Raw genomic sequence first — 16,879 nt, forward strand, 5'->3', positions numbered from 1 at the left:
AGAGAGGGTGAGAACCATTTCTTGAGTCACGGTTTTCGGTAAGTTAGGAGAAGTTAGACAGACAGAGAGGGAATAAGAGTAAGAAAGAGAGGGGGGGCAGCTGCCAACGGCAGAGCAGAAGCGGACATCTTCCTTGCCTTGTCTGGGCAGGAAGCAAGAGATGGAGACCTTTTCCTTCTCTGCTCCCCGCCCGTCCCCAAACAGCCACTAATGCCAGCCTTCTCTGCAGTGCTTGGATATTTCTTACGTCCAGGGATGCATGTTCCAAATAAAAAAGTAGGGGCACGGAATCTATAGAATTAAGAAGTAGGGGCCCGCCGTGCCCTGCCGTTCCCGCCCACTTCGACCACTGATTGTATCTGATTCCTCGTGGTGGCCCCCTGGGGTTTGGTGGCCCTGTGCAGGTGCACGGCTTGCACATGCCTAAGGCCTCCCCTGATCCTGGCCTCTGACCATTAGGCATCATACTAAGCAATAAGGACATTGGTCTTCATCAACACACCTCTACCTAAAAGTAAAAACAAATTAACATCTTATCCCTAAAACACGTCCTGGAAAAACGTACTTGAAAAGTTCTTTCCTCATTAAATTGAACACAGCAAAGGTAGAATTACTAGCCATCTTCTTTGACTCTTCCGTACAAAAATGCTTGATATGCAAAAATGCTTGATATGCTGTCTCAACTAGGAAACTCACCTACACCAAAACATTAGGTTCGCCATTGATTAGAATCTAATTATGTTACATTACATTTAAAAAAAAATGTTAGATAAAAACTATGAGATTTTAAATGTTTTTCAGAATGTTTTTGAAATGTATATAGATTATATGTTATTACTGTGTAAAAAACTGAAAATGTATATGTACTAATGATTTCAAAGGATTAATTTGTAGGGAAATGTTAGTTTGTTGCACCATCATGGCTAGTGGCTTTTTATTTCTAAAACAAATTACATTTTGAAAAATTATTTCATCCTTCCAAAAATCAACTTTAGATAGAAAACGTAAAACATTTGCTTGAAAAGTGAGGGGAACTGTTCTGTACTTGCAGATGTTTGGGGATATCGTCATATACTGGACATTTATTACTGAATAAAAATAAATATTTTTTAAGCTGCCTTATTTGCAGTTTTCAGACAACATCCCAGCTTTAATACTCAAATGCTTTATGTTACAAATGGGCTTTCTGGTTGGCTAAGGCTTGCGCCGAAGCCAGACAGAAATCACCACTCTAGTCAGGGCACAGGGGAAACACACTGTTGATAACCCCTGCTCACCCCCTTGGTAGCTTGGCACGAGCAGATAGGCTTATCCCCAAGGCAATGTGTAAAGTATTTGCACCAACACTCACAGTAATATAGTGAAACACCACAAATGGACACCACTAAGGTTACTTATAAAAATAAAGTTATCTTTATATAAATTTAGGCAGATCAAAACAGCATAACACCAACATACACCATTAAACGTTGTTTTAAAAGAAAATTATTCTCTTGTAGTGTTCTTTGTAATCCTTGTGGAAACAGTTCAATTTATAAATGTTCTCTGTGCAAAAGAAATGCACTGGTAGGAATAGGGAAATTGACTGAGCCCTTCTGCTTGGGCTCCTGCTCCTAACGTAATGAGATTCACTTTACCAAATGCAAATAGGGTGCTCCTCAACAATGACGCTCCTGGCGTAGCGAGTATCACTGTAAAAACGGGGCCCTTTTACAACGCCCCCGCGGTACCCGGAGAACACCACGAAGGACACTTCCTTATGGATTGTCCCAACCGTAGCGTGGGACATGCTTGTTCTTAGAAATTACCCCCTACACAATGCGCGAGCACGCACCCCTCACAAAAGAGGACGCTGCCTCTCAATTACCAAAAGGGCGCTGTCCTTCCACGCAGTTAATGAACCACCTGATGCCCGCTCAGTCACTTGCGGGCAGCAGCTCTTTCCTTGGGCGGTGCTCCCCGGCCTCGGGTGCGGCTCGAATCTCCGCTGCAGGGCGGGGGAAGCCCTCGCTACTAGGTGACGCCTCGCGCTTCCTCTCGACCCAGCACGGCTCCTTCAGGACGCTTCCTGGTTGCTGAGCAATGCTCGGCGTGACCGCCAATCCCAGCGCGGCTCCTTCAGGCCGCTTTCTGGTTGCTGGGCAACGCTCGGCGTGGCCGCCAATCCCAGCGCGGCTCAACGCTGATGTAGGCAGCACCACGGGCCAGCGGGCGGTGAACGCTGCCGAAACTTCCTGGGATTCTTTAGCAATGGTTTCTGACAGATCCTCGGCCTGCAGCGGTGATTGGCAGGCACACAGCAGGTGTCTCCGGTCACGGCTGGCAGCACACAGTGCGCCCAGACTCCTGGGCCAGCACTGCAGTGATTCCCTCATGGCACAGCGCTTCCACTGAAGCCCCCGGGCTGGCAGCGGTGAGATCCACGTACACGCAGCAATCTAGGGCAAAGCAGATGCCCCGCAGATCCTCAGCGGCGCGCTAGTCTGCAAAGCACGCTAATTCACGATCTTGGGCAGATCACGCTCAAAGCAACGCCGTCCTCACGACAGCCCCCCCCAGCTGTGTGCCGATGAGCACACCGAGTCTGGAGCACACGGGCAGCTCCACGAAGGCACAGGCTCAGGAGGCCACAGTCAGGGTGCAGAGACACGTACTCAACGTTGATTAAAATGGTTTCTTCTGTAAACTTTTGTGTCCCTGAATTTATTACAGGAGGCCAGCTCTTCTCAGGTCCTTGACTTCGGAAGACCCTGCAGGGGGCAGAAGTAGGTTGTAACTGGACGATGGTAAAATGTTAGGGTTGATTTTTTTCAGGTCTCTTTTCCATACTTTAGGTCTTGTGGATTGAACAGAGTTCAATTTCACTATTTCCTCGATAAAGAAGGTAATGATATGATGGTCTGACCAGTCACAGGGTTGGATCAACTCTAGCTGAATGGAATCTCTTTTAGAGATTATTAAATCCAGGATTGAACCTTCATCGTGTGTAGGGCTGTTGCAGATTTGGGTGAGGTCTAGGTCATTTAGGAAATTTTTGAGACTAATGACCACTGCATCCTTGTGGTCGTCCCAATGGAGATTGAAGTCGCCAAGGAATATTTGGGTATTTTGGCACCCGCTGTTCGTTGATACATGTCCATAAAGTGTTCGGTGAAGGCGAGGTTGTCACCTTGCGGATGATGTATGGTGTGTAAAGAGCATAATGGTTTGTCATTACTGGTGATGTCGAGGCATATGTATTCGCAAGAAGGGAATACAGGTGATATGGATCTGTTTACTGAGATATTGCTGCGATGTATACAGGCAATGCCTCCCCCTGTCTTATCAGTTCTGTCCAGTCTGATGATGTCGTAGTTAGGGGGTACAAGTATGTCAATGATTGGTGAGGAGGAATCCTTTAGCCAGGTTTCAGTTAGCATTATCGGGTCCGGTTCTTGTGTGAGAATGAGGTCAGCTGTGTCCGCTGCGTGTCTAGAGGCCGATCTACAATTTAAGAGTATGCATTTGAGAAGGGGCGTAATGAGGGATGACGTAGGTTCCTGAGTGAGGGGGACTCTTCTTAAGTTGTTGTCAATTACGCCTCTAGTGTTGTGTTTAGTGGTCCTGTGTGGGCTGGGGGGGATAGTTGGGATAGTCATTGAGGTGGGAGTGAGAATGTTCATGAGGGCGGGTTGATATGAGTGAAGTAGAGAGAGTAGCTCAATCTCCGAAAGCGGATTGGTGCTTCTGATTGGGCGGGTTGATTTATTACGGGAGGGAACTGATTTCCATCTGGGTAGAGTAAGTTTTGAAGTGACTGTTAGGTAGTTCAGGAGCCCGCTAGCTTTGAGGTAATACTGGGTTATTTTGAACAACTCTGTGATTTGTGGGCATAAATATGCAGAAACTCAATATGTGTGCATTTGCTGAAAAATGTAATCGCCACACACTCTAAATGAGGCCTTTATTAGTTTCACTTACTTCTGCTACTTTGGAGTTGATTACGAGTGCCCTGAATAAATCCAAGCCCTGCACAAACCCCTGTTTGCACAGGGATTGAAATTACAAATTAAGTAGACTTTACAGCACCCAGGAACTACCAATTGCAATAAACCCCTCAAACCTTTTGCAGGTACATTCCAGAAGGATTAAAAATGTCCGAAAAACACCAGGACAAGGGGATTGTGTTCGACCCCAATTCCTGCGCAAAACTTGAAAGAGGTGCTATGTATTTCACCCGATAAAATCTGAACCCTGGAGTGTCGGATCTTACCCTGCACATTAAATATCCTTATCCCTCCAGTGCACTTGCAAACAGGGCTCTAGAGAGACTATTCCAGGACACTCCAATGAGTGGGATCAAAACAGGGATGTTAGGGTATCCAGGGTAGAAGGTGCTACCAGTGACTTCCTCTGTTTGGTGATTCAGGGGACTAGTGAATCCACTGCTGGCATCTGTGTTTGACACCAGGGTTAAATCCTGACTTGTCTACTCAGCCTTTCATCTTTCCAAGATCAAAAAATGAATGTCATTAGTTTGGCAATAATAAATACGTTATCTTTGAAAAGCCTCAAAAGGCCATGCCGGGTGTTGGGGGGGGGGGGGTGTCCTCTTCAAATGCACTCTTCAGATGTTATGTTCTCCTGGCACTACTTTTGCTCCCCCTGTTCTGCGGGGGGGATGAAGTCGGGTATAGGAGCCATATGGAAATAGTACTCTAGGACCCTGCTTCCTTTATGTAGTTTGCACCACTTGTCTTTCCGTAGCTCCACAGGAGGTGGTTCGGAGGATAGAGGTTCAACTCTGTTATGGGGTGGAGGCAAAGCGTTTGTGATGTCATTGCCGATACTGCTGGCATTTTGATGAACTGATACCTATACGGTTGATTAACAAATATTGCATATCTGTACCAGCACCAGTTGCTGATCGTTTGCTTCTCTGGTTTCAGACAGAAAGGAAGGGCTGTCCTGGCTAGCGCCCATCAACCTGGCTGTGACCCTCTTGTGGAGCAAAATAAATCAACCAATGATGCTGGCAATGTCCTATGTGCTGTCCACGCTATGGTGTTGCAAGGAGCGGCTGCTGAAATGGTACGTAGCAAATGCATTGGTTGACTGCGCGGCACCACTGATCCTTTCCACTTAAGGTTCACTTTTTTTTTATCTATTTGAGAACTATTCTTTTTTTCTATTTCAGGTGGATTGATTACTGTCAAGGAAAATTCAAAGCAAAACGTAATATTACCTTTTGAGTTAAATATGATATGTTTTTGTTTACATTAAATTAATATCAATGTTTATGATGTGTTCAATTTCCATACAGGAAACCTCAGTATTAGTAGCGAAGTTGGTTTGCTTTCGTACTCCAGCAGAGAATGGAAAGGAGAAACCCTGCAGGCAAAACAGATGCGGAAGGTAAACTGGATCCTTCCTGCTATTCCGCTTTCAGAGCTGCTGTAACATGTGCATTGACTTTAGTTTGCATTCATCAGCTTTCAACAATGCTTTTTCCTTTGCGGTTCTAAGTAATTGAGCACGTTTCTCTGCCAAGCTGTATCATTTGGTAAGGGCATATGACGCTAACAAGAGGCCACACCCACACACGCCAAGGTGGCCGGAGGAAATGACATCCCCCGAAAATGTCATGACCTGGACAGAGAAGTGCATTTGTACCTCCCTTTTGTTTATGGCATTTGGATCTATCGATGCTGTGTAAGTCCTCAGTTTGCGCAGTGAGGGACAGGCCTTAAGCAAAGACTGATTAATCAGTATTCCTGGATTAAAGTCATAAAACATCAGTTCTTACACACCCACTGAGAAGAGCGCCAGTGTCGCTCACCAGTGGCCACACATATCCTGAAACGTGATAAAACTCTGGTCTTTGAGAGAACCGTGTCGTATGAAATATACTTGGAATGTAGTATCAATGCTAAATGTCAATCGATTTGTAAATTGATACTTGTATAGCGCACTACTCACCCGCAAGGGTCTCAAGGCGCTTGTACGAATACTGCTGTGGAACCCATCCTGGCTTTCCCTGTGAGGTGTCCACTCCTGGGCACCCCCAAGGTGGAGGCCAGGCATCCTTAGCGTTGTGGGGGCCGTTGTGGAGATTAAGCAAGCTATTGCCCAGAGTTGCAGAGTGGGACTCCATGATTGGAATAGGCACCGAGGCGAGAATTGTCAGGTCCGTGGAATTTTTGAGCCCAAGACCCGCCGAGGCGGGGAATTGAACCCTGGTCCAGGGCCAGACCTCTGCATCAGGGTCTGCCGCTCTAACCATTGGGCCACACTTCTCCAAATGTCAAGGAACTGCCTGAATTCTCGTGTAATTCAGGGTTCATTTTGGGTCGCTTTGAAAGACATGTAGGTCGGGCGGCAGCCCAAATGTAGCCAAACTTGAATCCCACCCCACAAATACATCGCTATCTGCTGTGGACAACTCACAAGTTGACGACCTGGATAATACCAGGTGTACATACAGCACAGGGCAGGACAACTCTTAAAACGCTGCAGCATTGATGATTCCATTGGTTTTCGATCAAGCAGATATCACCTGCGCTATGCATTCCTCTTCACTGTGTCCTAACCTGAGGGTAAGAGGCAAAAGGAAAATGCTGGCACCACAGTGGAACATTAAACCAGGCCTGGCTGGCTGGAATCTTTCACTATGCATCACAGGGGCACAAAAAGCAGAGAGAAAACTTATTTCCATATATGTTGTGCCCAATTGTTTTCAAAGCCTCATTCACACACAGCATAATGAAGAGACCTTTACTCATGAAAACTTGCAAATATAATATTTTGTTAGCTGGACTAAGGTATTGCTTTATTATTTTCGAACGAAAAATTACTATTGAGGACTAGAACAGGACATTTAGATCACGACATAGGGAGGTCTGAATCGCTACTTGTTCTTTGTGCAGCTCATTACCACACGCAAGGTTGCCTCACTGTAGCGTGGGGGCACAAAACGTTGCAAAAGAGTGATTAGGAGAGAACACATGAGGATACAGGGCAGATGGAAGGAGAGATGACCCATGTGAATGGAGTGCTCTTCCCCAGTAAACTAGTATTTTACCGGATGGAGCCATGGTGGGTCATGGTTATTGGTCATATGTGTCTGACCAGCAGGTAGGGAGAACATGGGCAGCAGAGACTGGAGGGTGAATAGTGAACAAGAAAGAGAAGGAAGTAGAAATCTGAGGTAGCGTGGGCAGCTGAAAACTCTGCCCCAGATAATAATATTGGGCACGTATTTACTAGGGAGAATTTAGTTGCTGCATCATACATGATTGACATGTAACAGACTCCAACACATACCTTCAGACATGCGGTCCTCCAATTAATCAAATGAAAACACACACCTGCGAACTGCCTTAGTACTTAATTTATTACCATACAAATGATGAAAAGCAGAGATGCCTCTGTCTGTAAGTACGGCACCTCTGCAACAGGTGCATTAATCTACTGAGCAATCATAGTGCAGCATCTGATATACTGTTATATTTGGATCACCTGCACAGCACTGTTTCTCCTGTTGTTAACTCCCTTACCCATATTTATTCTACACGCCCACTCTCTTCTCACCCCACTCTCCATCAATACAGCTTTTATTCTCTTCTATCCATTCCCTTTTGAATATGCATACTATCAATCTCAACAAAGGTACCACATTTCCACATTCTTTCCCTTGGAAATCATGATTTGAGAGGAGATTTAAAAATATATAGTCCGCTAGAAAAGTTAATGATTACCTGCAAACTAACCCAAATCTCTCCTAGAAGCTCAAGGATGCTCCAACAAACCACAGTTTAAAAGAACTACCAAGGCTTCTGCAGGATCATCTCTGCTTTGCTCTCTGGTCTGTATCCTATCCACATCCACAAACGAAACAGGAAGTCATAGGACTTTGCATAGAAACCCACATGCCGACCCAAAGTCATACATCTCACCACAATTTCCCTCTCAGGTCAGGAATTCCGAGCAGTCACAGAGCATGACTGAATTTCTGAAGGGAGTGTCTCCATTTCATTGGTCCAAGCCAATTGGATTGGTTTGCTTGCTTCCTATGAGATTTGATTAGGCAAATTAGCTCACTGGGCACAGTGACTCACCTGAATGTGCAGAGACCTACCCATTCATTTTGAAAAAAGATCTTTCAGCAAAAATGTGTGAGTACCTTCAGTTATTTGTAATTGGTGTATTTCGAAGTTTGCAAAATGCGAATAAAATCCAATACTTTTTTTAACACTTTGTGAAGCAATGTAGTTTCACTGCCAGAGCTGTCACCTTTGTAACTGGGAAATCAGGTTAAACTCCTACCTCCTCTTAACATCCCGCGATTCTGGGTAAATCATTTAATCTTCATGTACCTTACAAATGGCCAAAATGACTACTGTTCCACAGGAGTTTAAGTTTAAGATGGAAGATGCATAAGGCCACTCCCGCCACAATAACATTCAAGTGCTGTGTTCCCTGAGAGGGTAGAGGGCTACTTTGCAGAAGTATTCCTGGAACGATGGATGAGAGAGCAGCTCCAGGCGCAGAGCCTTTCAGATTTCTTTGTGGTGGAGAGGGCTCACGGGGCCCTTGTGCTCCTGCCCACTCCCCGCCTGGCATTCCTCCGACGGCATTCATAGCTAAAATTCGGAACTACCTAGATCTGAATTGCATCCTGCGAGCTGCCAGAGATCAGGAGGTGCCTGCATTTGACAACGGTAAAATAGCCATATATCCTAACTATACTAGAAATGTACAGAAACAGTGTAAACCGTTCCTTGCTGTAAAACAAAAGCTGTGAACTCTTCCGTTGAAATATATGCTGTTGTATCCTTCAAAACTAAAAGTCATTTCTCAGAGAAAGCACATTTCTTTGAACATCCAGACGAGGTCTGGGAGTGGCTGGAAATTTGGGCCAAAGCTCCAGCTCACTGCCTGGGGGGGCCAAGGCTGTTCAGATACTGATTCCTTACATGGTTTTTGGAGGGGTCAGTCCCGGAGGGGGCTATCAGAGGATGACAGACTAGATTCACCCCGAGTCACGATCCAGAAGGATAGCACCATGCAGTTGTCTGTTGCTGACATTCCACAGTCAATTGAGGTGGCTCTTCCGGTTTTTCTCTCGACTAGTTTGGTCTCCGACACCAAATATCTCTACAGACATTGTACCAGAAATGATAATAAATGATTTGATGCCCGGGCTAGTCCCCATAGTGCACTCTTGCTTAACTCTGGAACATGGATGTGGTTGAGTGGTTACTGGCAGAGGATCTGTATATGAAGCTGTATATGAAGTGCAATAGGAGGGATGACAAACCTCAGTATGACCTGGAGGCTTGAGTGGCCTTGTGTAGCACAGTTTTGAACCTTGTTTGTGTGCAATCAAGTGATGAGAGTAATAACACTGAGCTGCAGCTGTGCCACTAATACTTCTGCATCTGTCTTCGGGTGGACATATCCACATGCAATGTCAATGTTATAGTGAATGGTACTTGCCTCGTGGAACAGAACTGATATGACAACAAAATGTCTTATATGGTGATTATAATGTACGATGACCATTGTTGGCAGTGCTGCTCAGTTGGTTGTAGTTGATGAAAATAAATTAAAAAAAGGTTTTTAAAAAAAGCAACCTTCCTGTACCTTATAGAAATGTGTAATGTAATTTGGTGATCCTTTAAAGTGCTCTAATTCCCTTGGGCCGAGTTTGCTCTATATAAAACTCTCCAAAAGAAAAACGTTGTCATTCTTTGTGTGAAGCTGCCTTAGAGCTGACCATCAGTTTCCATGTGTCGCATGGATGGACACAATAGGTCAGGGCAGAGATAGCATGGCCCCTTCGAATGCTTGCATTTTGCCCTTTTTCTCTTTCGCTGTGACACGTCATCACCCCAAAATCTAGTCAACTCAAAGGAGAACTACATTTACCAGTACCATTTCATTGGTAACAACAGTATAGCCGAAACACTAGTAGTAGAATCTAAAGTCATTCATCTGAGCCCCCCGTTAGAGGGTAGCTGCTATGTGCCTCGTCTACTGGTGCATTAATAACACCGTTTTTAGGTCTGGTTTAGAAATAGCTTTAGCTTGACAAGTTCATGTCATAAACACAGTAAATATCCCCAGAGTTCCTTTTGTTGAATTCTTTTTCTGAACTTGCCTTCCTTCTGTGGGGTGTGATGTGGTTCCACGTCAGTTGTCTTGGTTACTATAGGTCTGCAATGGAATGTCAAAGGTAATCTGGTACATATTTGACTCTTCTATGTTGGACTATTCTATGTTCTGCCTGGTTTCGGAGTGCCACAAAAATCCTAATTTTAAGACTTTCGGTATTCACAGAAGGCATTTAGGAGTCCTAAACTTAGGAGTCCTAAATTTAGGACTACTAAACTGAGAAAAATCCTAATTTTAAGACTTTCGGTATTCACAGAAGGCATTTAGGAGTCCTAAAGTTAGGACTCCTAACTTCTGTGAATACCGAAATGAGTAAGTGCCTTCTGTGAATACCAAAATGAGCAAGTGCCTTCTGTGAATACCAAAATGGTAGTAAGTTTAGGATTTTGTCTTAAGTTAGTTCTGTGAATCGGGCCCCCTAAGTAGTCTTCCTCAGCTAGACTGAGAGAGCAAGCCTTTTTACATTTTATTTTTAATTATTTATTTCCTTTGTTAATGATAATAAAATTGGTAGATCAAATGTGTTCCTTAAACATTTTCAAGCTGCCTTTGCCTCCTTTTTAGTGTTGACTTCTAGTGACGTTTCCACTATTTGTGGCTAACATATTGTATTGTATACATGCTCAAAGGAGCTTTGGTTCAACCTCTTTGAGCCATTGATTATTGGGCTCAGAAACCTTCCACCATTTGCATGAGACATTGTCAATTGGGTCTTGGATTAGCCCACAATAGTACTTTAGGTTCCTTTTAGTTGGCTGTTTGTGTGTATCCTTCTGCCACTATTGAAATGCATGAGGCACTATTTTACTTCTGAAAAGTACATTTGATCATGGCGTAATAATTCTTAACCTCGTACCTGTATTGTATGCACAAAGCAATCCTTTTTTAATTATTTTGGACTGCCGCAGGCATTTTTTTAATTGATTTTGTCAGTGCTCCAGTGCAAGCGTCAGTGCGTTTGGCTTTGCCAATGCTAGTTTACATTCTACACTTGTACAAAACTTTGGACCACCTCGATACAGTCACATGAGCCTCAACCATAAACAGGGCTCTGGCAATTAAGAATACCTGCATGCCAATGTATTGCCTAACACAGAGAAGAAGCTTCCACTCATTACATGCATGTACATGTAGATTGCTTGGCATGTTTCCCTGCTATAGACACTAGTTCTCAGAACTGGCTGCTAGCCATGCTCACATTTTACTTCCTCTTGGTTCTCTACACATGCATTTGACGGAGGAGATATGGCTAATCTGCTGATTTGGGAATATCAGGACATGGCGATATTCCCAGCTCTGGCACTTGACTGAAAGTCATCTGATTCTCCAATTCACTTAGGGCCATATGTAGGTAGCCTCACATTTACCGATTCATAAATACCGAATTTTACCGATTCGGTATTTATGAATCGGTAAATGTGATGTAGGTAATGATTCTGTAAAGTTTACCGAATCGGAAAAATTCGGTAATTATGAATCGGTATTTACCGATTCGGTAATGAGGCATACCTTCCCATTGATTCCTATGGGCCTGGAGGCCCATAGGAATCAATGGGAAGGTATGCCTCATTACCGAATCGGTAAATACCGATTCGGTAATGGGGGAGCATATACAAGGGTGGCAGGGTGTCACATTGACACCCTGTTGCACCCCTGAATCTTGCATGTGTGCACATGTGGCGCACATACATGCCCTAAGGGCATGTATGTCTGCCACATGGCACTCTTAAATCTGCAAAATATTGCTTTTTGCAAGGTATTCGTTATTTATCCCCAACCTGTATTTGGTGGTAAATAACGAATTCTTAATAATAGTTTTCACTCTTTAGAGTGCTCCCTACATTGCATTTCTGGATTCGGTATTTACCGAATCAGTATTTTACCGATTTCTTAATTTCCGATTCGGTAAATACCGAATCCAGAAAATCAGCCCCCTACATCGCAAATGCCTAAATACCGGTCGGTAACGGGATATTTACCGAATTTCGTCCGTTACCGACCGGTATTTGGTTTCCTACATGAGGCCCTTAATCTCTATGGCCAATACCTGAAAAGGTAATATGATTGTGTTACTCCTCAGTTGATGAACATGATATTGTATTAACTCCCAATAACCACCATTATTTATAGAACCCTTTTGCTCACCAGCTAGGCTCATGGTATATGAATAATAATATGTACATAGCACCGCTCATTTGTGAACTTAAAGAACCAAGGCCATCAATCTGCTCCTTATTAAGTTACAGATGTGTGTACAAAGAAGTGGACCAGTCATCTACATGTCCTCCTATATATACACTCGATATGAGACAAAATTGTACATTAGATATTTTCGGATCGTAATGATAATAGCAGATATTGGCATAAGGAGGATCGGCAAAATTACTTTAAAGATCCTTGCATATAATATAAGTAGGTTGGCTCTGATCATAACCCGCACATGGTGGAACTGCAATGGGATGCTATGGTGCCGCCGATACCAATGTGGCGCCTTCAGCCAGATGTCCTGCTTGATGCACCCTTTCATGACCTTCTGGCCACGACCATGGCGCTGTATTTTGAAGAAAATGCCGGCACGGCTTCTTCGCCCCTGCTTGAGTGGGATGCCCATAAGACAGTAGTCCGCGGTCACTGTTTAGGCACGCAGGCAGGCATTAGGGCGCAGCTGGAGAAAGAACTCACAACTTTAGAAAGAAAGTTGGCGACGGGGGAGCAGGTTGCACTGGGAGGGCCCCGAGGCCAACTTGATAGCTACAGGGAGGAGCATGCCAGGCTCCTGGAGAGATTACGATGTCTCAATTATGCTGCGCACTCTGCACGCACACATCACATGGGGGATAAGGCTGGGAAATTACTCACCTGGCTGATACGTCAGAATGCGGTGCAGACACCTGTCACGTCTGTGCGAACGGCGGCTGGGGGCCTGGTATACACGCAGCGGGATATCCACGATAAGTTTGTGGCTTATTATCAGGGATTGTATAGGTCTCGCATGCAGGTCACGCCTCAGGAGTTACAGCTCTATTTAGAAGAGTTGGTCCTGCCGACGCCCATGTGTGCACAGGGGGGGAATTGAATGGTCCTCTCCTTGCAGAGGAGATACGGGACAGTATATTCTCCCTGGCAAATGGGAAGTCGCCAGGACCGGACGGCCTGCCAACAGAATTTTATAAAGCCTATGCTCATATATTGGTGCCGCGACTGCTGCAGGCGTACGAATCGGCGTTGGATGAATCAGCGCTCACTGACACGCAGAACGAGGCTCTGCTTGTGTCTCTCCCCAAGCCTGACAAAAACCCTGAACTGCTAGGATCATATCGCCCGCTGGCACTACTTAACACGGACTATAAAATATTTGCATCTCTCCTCGCCAAGCGTCTTTCGCCCTTAGTACGCTCATTGGTGCACCCAGACCAGAATGGTTTTGTACCGACTAGAAGCGCCTCACTAAACCTCCGTAGATTTTTTAGGATACAGCAGTATGCGGCACAGGGATGGCCCCGTTCCGGATGCCTGGTATTGGATCTGGAAAAGGCGTTCGACTCCTTGGAGTGGCCCTATTTAGCGGCGGTATTACGCAAATATGAACTAGGCGACCTCTTTCTCACAATGGTAAGCCTGCTATATCAACGCCCTACTGTTCGTGTCCGGACTGGTAGGATTGCGTCTGATCCTATTAGAGTGAGGAGGGGGACGAGGCAGGGATGCCCGCTATCCCCGCTACTCTTCTCTCTTGCTATGGAGCCACTGGCGATGCTGCTCCGCGGGGCAGGGGAGGAATGGGGCATATGCCTAGGGGATGGGATGCATGCTGTGTCTCTGTATGCTGATGACCTCTTACTGTATGTACGTGATGTTACTGCCATACCCACGTCCATAGCAAATGTGCTGAGGATGTTTGAGGAAATGTCGGGACTCTGGGTAAATTGGGCCAAGTCTGGAGTGTATCCCTTTAGTGCGGCAACAACAGAAATAGATGTAGTCATCAATGGCTCGCGGCTCCCGAGGTACCCCACCACCTTCCGATACTTGGGGATTCAGATATACCGAAACCCAGATGATTTAATGGAGGGTAATCTGATGAGGGCCATTTCGGCGGTACGCACGCAGGTACACTTCTGGAAGTCGCTCCCGTTGAACGTCATGAGCTGTGTCACCTTGCTGAAGATGATGATCCTTCCCAAACTATTGTATTACTTCTCAAACCTACCAATTTATGTTCCCACTAAGACTTTCCGTGACATGAAGCGTCTATTCCGAGACCTCATATGGAACAAGGGCAGACCCAGGGTCACGCTGTGGAAGTTATATGCTCCCACTTCTAAGGGAGGGCTGGCCGTTCCCAACCTGGAGTTGTACTACATAGCAGCTCAACTGCAATAGGTCACGAAATGGCTTAATGGCACTGACCTTGAAGACACGGCGACTTTGCAGCACCCGTGGACTCGTGCCCAAATATGTAATCTATTTCAACCGGCTGCTCGGACCCCGCGTCCCCAACAGCTTCATCTGGGCATTGCCCATCGATGTTATAAAAGGAGCTTGTACCTCACTCGTGCGACGCTCCCGTATGCCCCGATCATACCGCTCTTGGGGACTCCCAGGGGAGAAATAAGCACCTCTGAAACCACCCTCCGGCATTGGCACACAGCAGGAATAGACACTCTGGGTGATTTTTACAGGGACAGCACGCTCTTAACATTTGAGGAGCTAGCTGAGGATACTGATTTACCTGCTGGACAGTTTCTTCCCCACACTTCTCTCATACGAACTCTTTCTGCCCTATTGGGGGATTTGACGTCTGAGCCGCCGATGCACCTGTTGCTGCAATATCTGCACGTCATGGCGGCAGGCTCTCACATTGTGCATTGGCTGGTGACGGCTTTACTCACGCACACACTGAAGCCGATGCTGGCTCTTCGTGCCCGCTGGGAGGCGGACAGGGGTCGACCCTGGACAGATAAGGAATGGACCACTATCCTAGCTGGTGCTACATGCATACCACGGAATTCTAAATTTAAGCTAATACAAACATATATCATACAGAGAGCGTATCTATCTCCCGATAGCATCACTAGATACTTTAACATTGCCACCTCTGAGCGCCCGCGTTGTCATAAGCTTGACGCAGATCTACTACATATGTTGTGGGCCTGCCCCTCCCTTCGACTGTATTGGAGGAGTGTTGTTTCAGCGTTGGCACTCTGCACGGGCACCTCCCTGCCGCCCACGTGGGAGCTCTGCATATTGGGAGCTTATGTTAGGTCCACTAAGAATAGGGTCACATCACGGTTCAGAGATTTAGGACTAATAACTGCCAAGCATTTAATTACGAAACGGTGGAAACAGGCAAACCCTCCGGAGACGATCAGCTGGACGCACTCACTTCAGATATGGGCGCAGGCAGAAAGCACAGCACTTCATAGGGAAGAGACGGCGGGGCTCCGTAAATATCCCATAGCACTACAATGGGACGCCCTACTGACAGCTTTCAACACTGTGAATACTGGGGAGGGCCACCACACCTAGGCAGTCATCCCATAAGACACATACTGACGGTCCTGGGGGGAGGGAGACAGACACATGGAGACCTTCATTCACTCACCTCTCACTGGATGCATTTAGGGGTGTGGGCCTGGCGCAGCGTAATCCTCTGCCCCCCCCTTTTTTTTTTTTTTATCATGTCCCGGCACCTACGCACCTGGAGCGGGTCCATGGCACTGTCATGCGCTCGACCTCCGCCCCAGTGCCCTATCGTGCCATAACTCCTGCATTTAAAAGTCCCATACTCTATAGTGCAATGATTTTCAGAACGGTCTTTAGAAGGCAGCCTTTTAATTGTTGTTTATAGTTTATATAGAAAAGGTTTAATTTGTTGGGGTATCTGCTTTTATCCTTCCTATTTCCCTCTGGCACAAGTCCCTCGTCGGCCTGGTGTACTGGCCACTGAAGATTGTTTTTCAACACTTGTCATTCGCACGACAATCTGATAAGGGTGATCTTACTGCTATAGGAAATGTTATTAAGTAGCACTGGCATCTTTTTCTCTCCCTCACTTCTCACTTGGCTGTACTCCTCTCTCTCCGCGGGCGATTAAGCACTGTGGAGAGATATGTAGGTCTGCTGATCAGGGGAGTGTTAGGAGCGATAGTCATTCGATGAAAATTGTGTATGTTGTAACGCATTGTACTATGATCTGCAATAATCTGAGGGGTTTACTCGCAACAATATTGACGCAAAAATGCAATGTATATTTGGAAACATTGCTCTTATTTAATCTTTGTTTTCTGAAGAACTGTTATATGTACCATGAGCAAATGGGGAAATTTTTGGGAAAACAAAAAAAAACCTAATAAAGATATTTAAACAAAAATAAATAAATAATATAAGTAGATTGGCCTCTTTCCATGTGAAAAAAATATATATATCAATCATCATGTGCCCACTAGTAGGCAGCAGGACCGTGTGTGCTAACCCATCCTTTGCAATGTATGAACCAGTTCCCTTCACCCAGTGGCATAGCATGCGTTGCCAGCACCAGGGGCAACATTTTAAAAGAAACTCTTGAGCCCCCTAACCCATGGACCATTACCTCAGGAAGTGCTAACGATCCATGGGTTAGGGGACGCACTGCTTTCTTTTAAAATGTTGCCCCCTAAGAATTTTGCGCCTGGGATAACCGCCCCTGTGGACACCCCCCCACCACCACTCTACGCCACTGTCA

The 16,879-nt window shown here is 45.6% G+C and overlaps 1 protein-coding gene across 4 annotated transcripts in view; it reads left to right on the forward strand.

Moving 5' to 3' along the window:
* Positions 1-16,879, forward strand: part of OTULINL (OTU deubiquitinase with linear linkage specificity like) — a 296,600-nt gene that overhangs the window by 156,182 nt on the left and 123,539 nt on the right. For 3 of the 4 annotated variants that reach the window (XM_085605970.1, XM_085605969.1, XM_085605972.1), the window contains 3 exons: positions 4,929-5,070; positions 5,177-5,214; positions 5,303-5,394. In XM_085605970.1, coding sequence (XP_085462096.1) covers positions 4,929-5,070; positions 5,177-5,214; positions 5,303-5,394 — 272 coding nt within the window. The remainder of the gene's footprint in view (positions 1-4,928; positions 5,071-5,176; positions 5,215-5,302; positions 5,395-16,879) is intronic. The other variant, XM_085605971.1, reaches the window with a different exon arrangement.

This window comes from Triturus cristatus, chromosome 5_1 (assembly GCF_964204655.1).
Source record: "Triturus cristatus chromosome 5_1, aTriCri1.1, whole genome shotgun sequence".
NCBI lineage: Eukaryota > Metazoa > Chordata > Amphibia > Caudata > Salamandridae > Triturus > Triturus cristatus.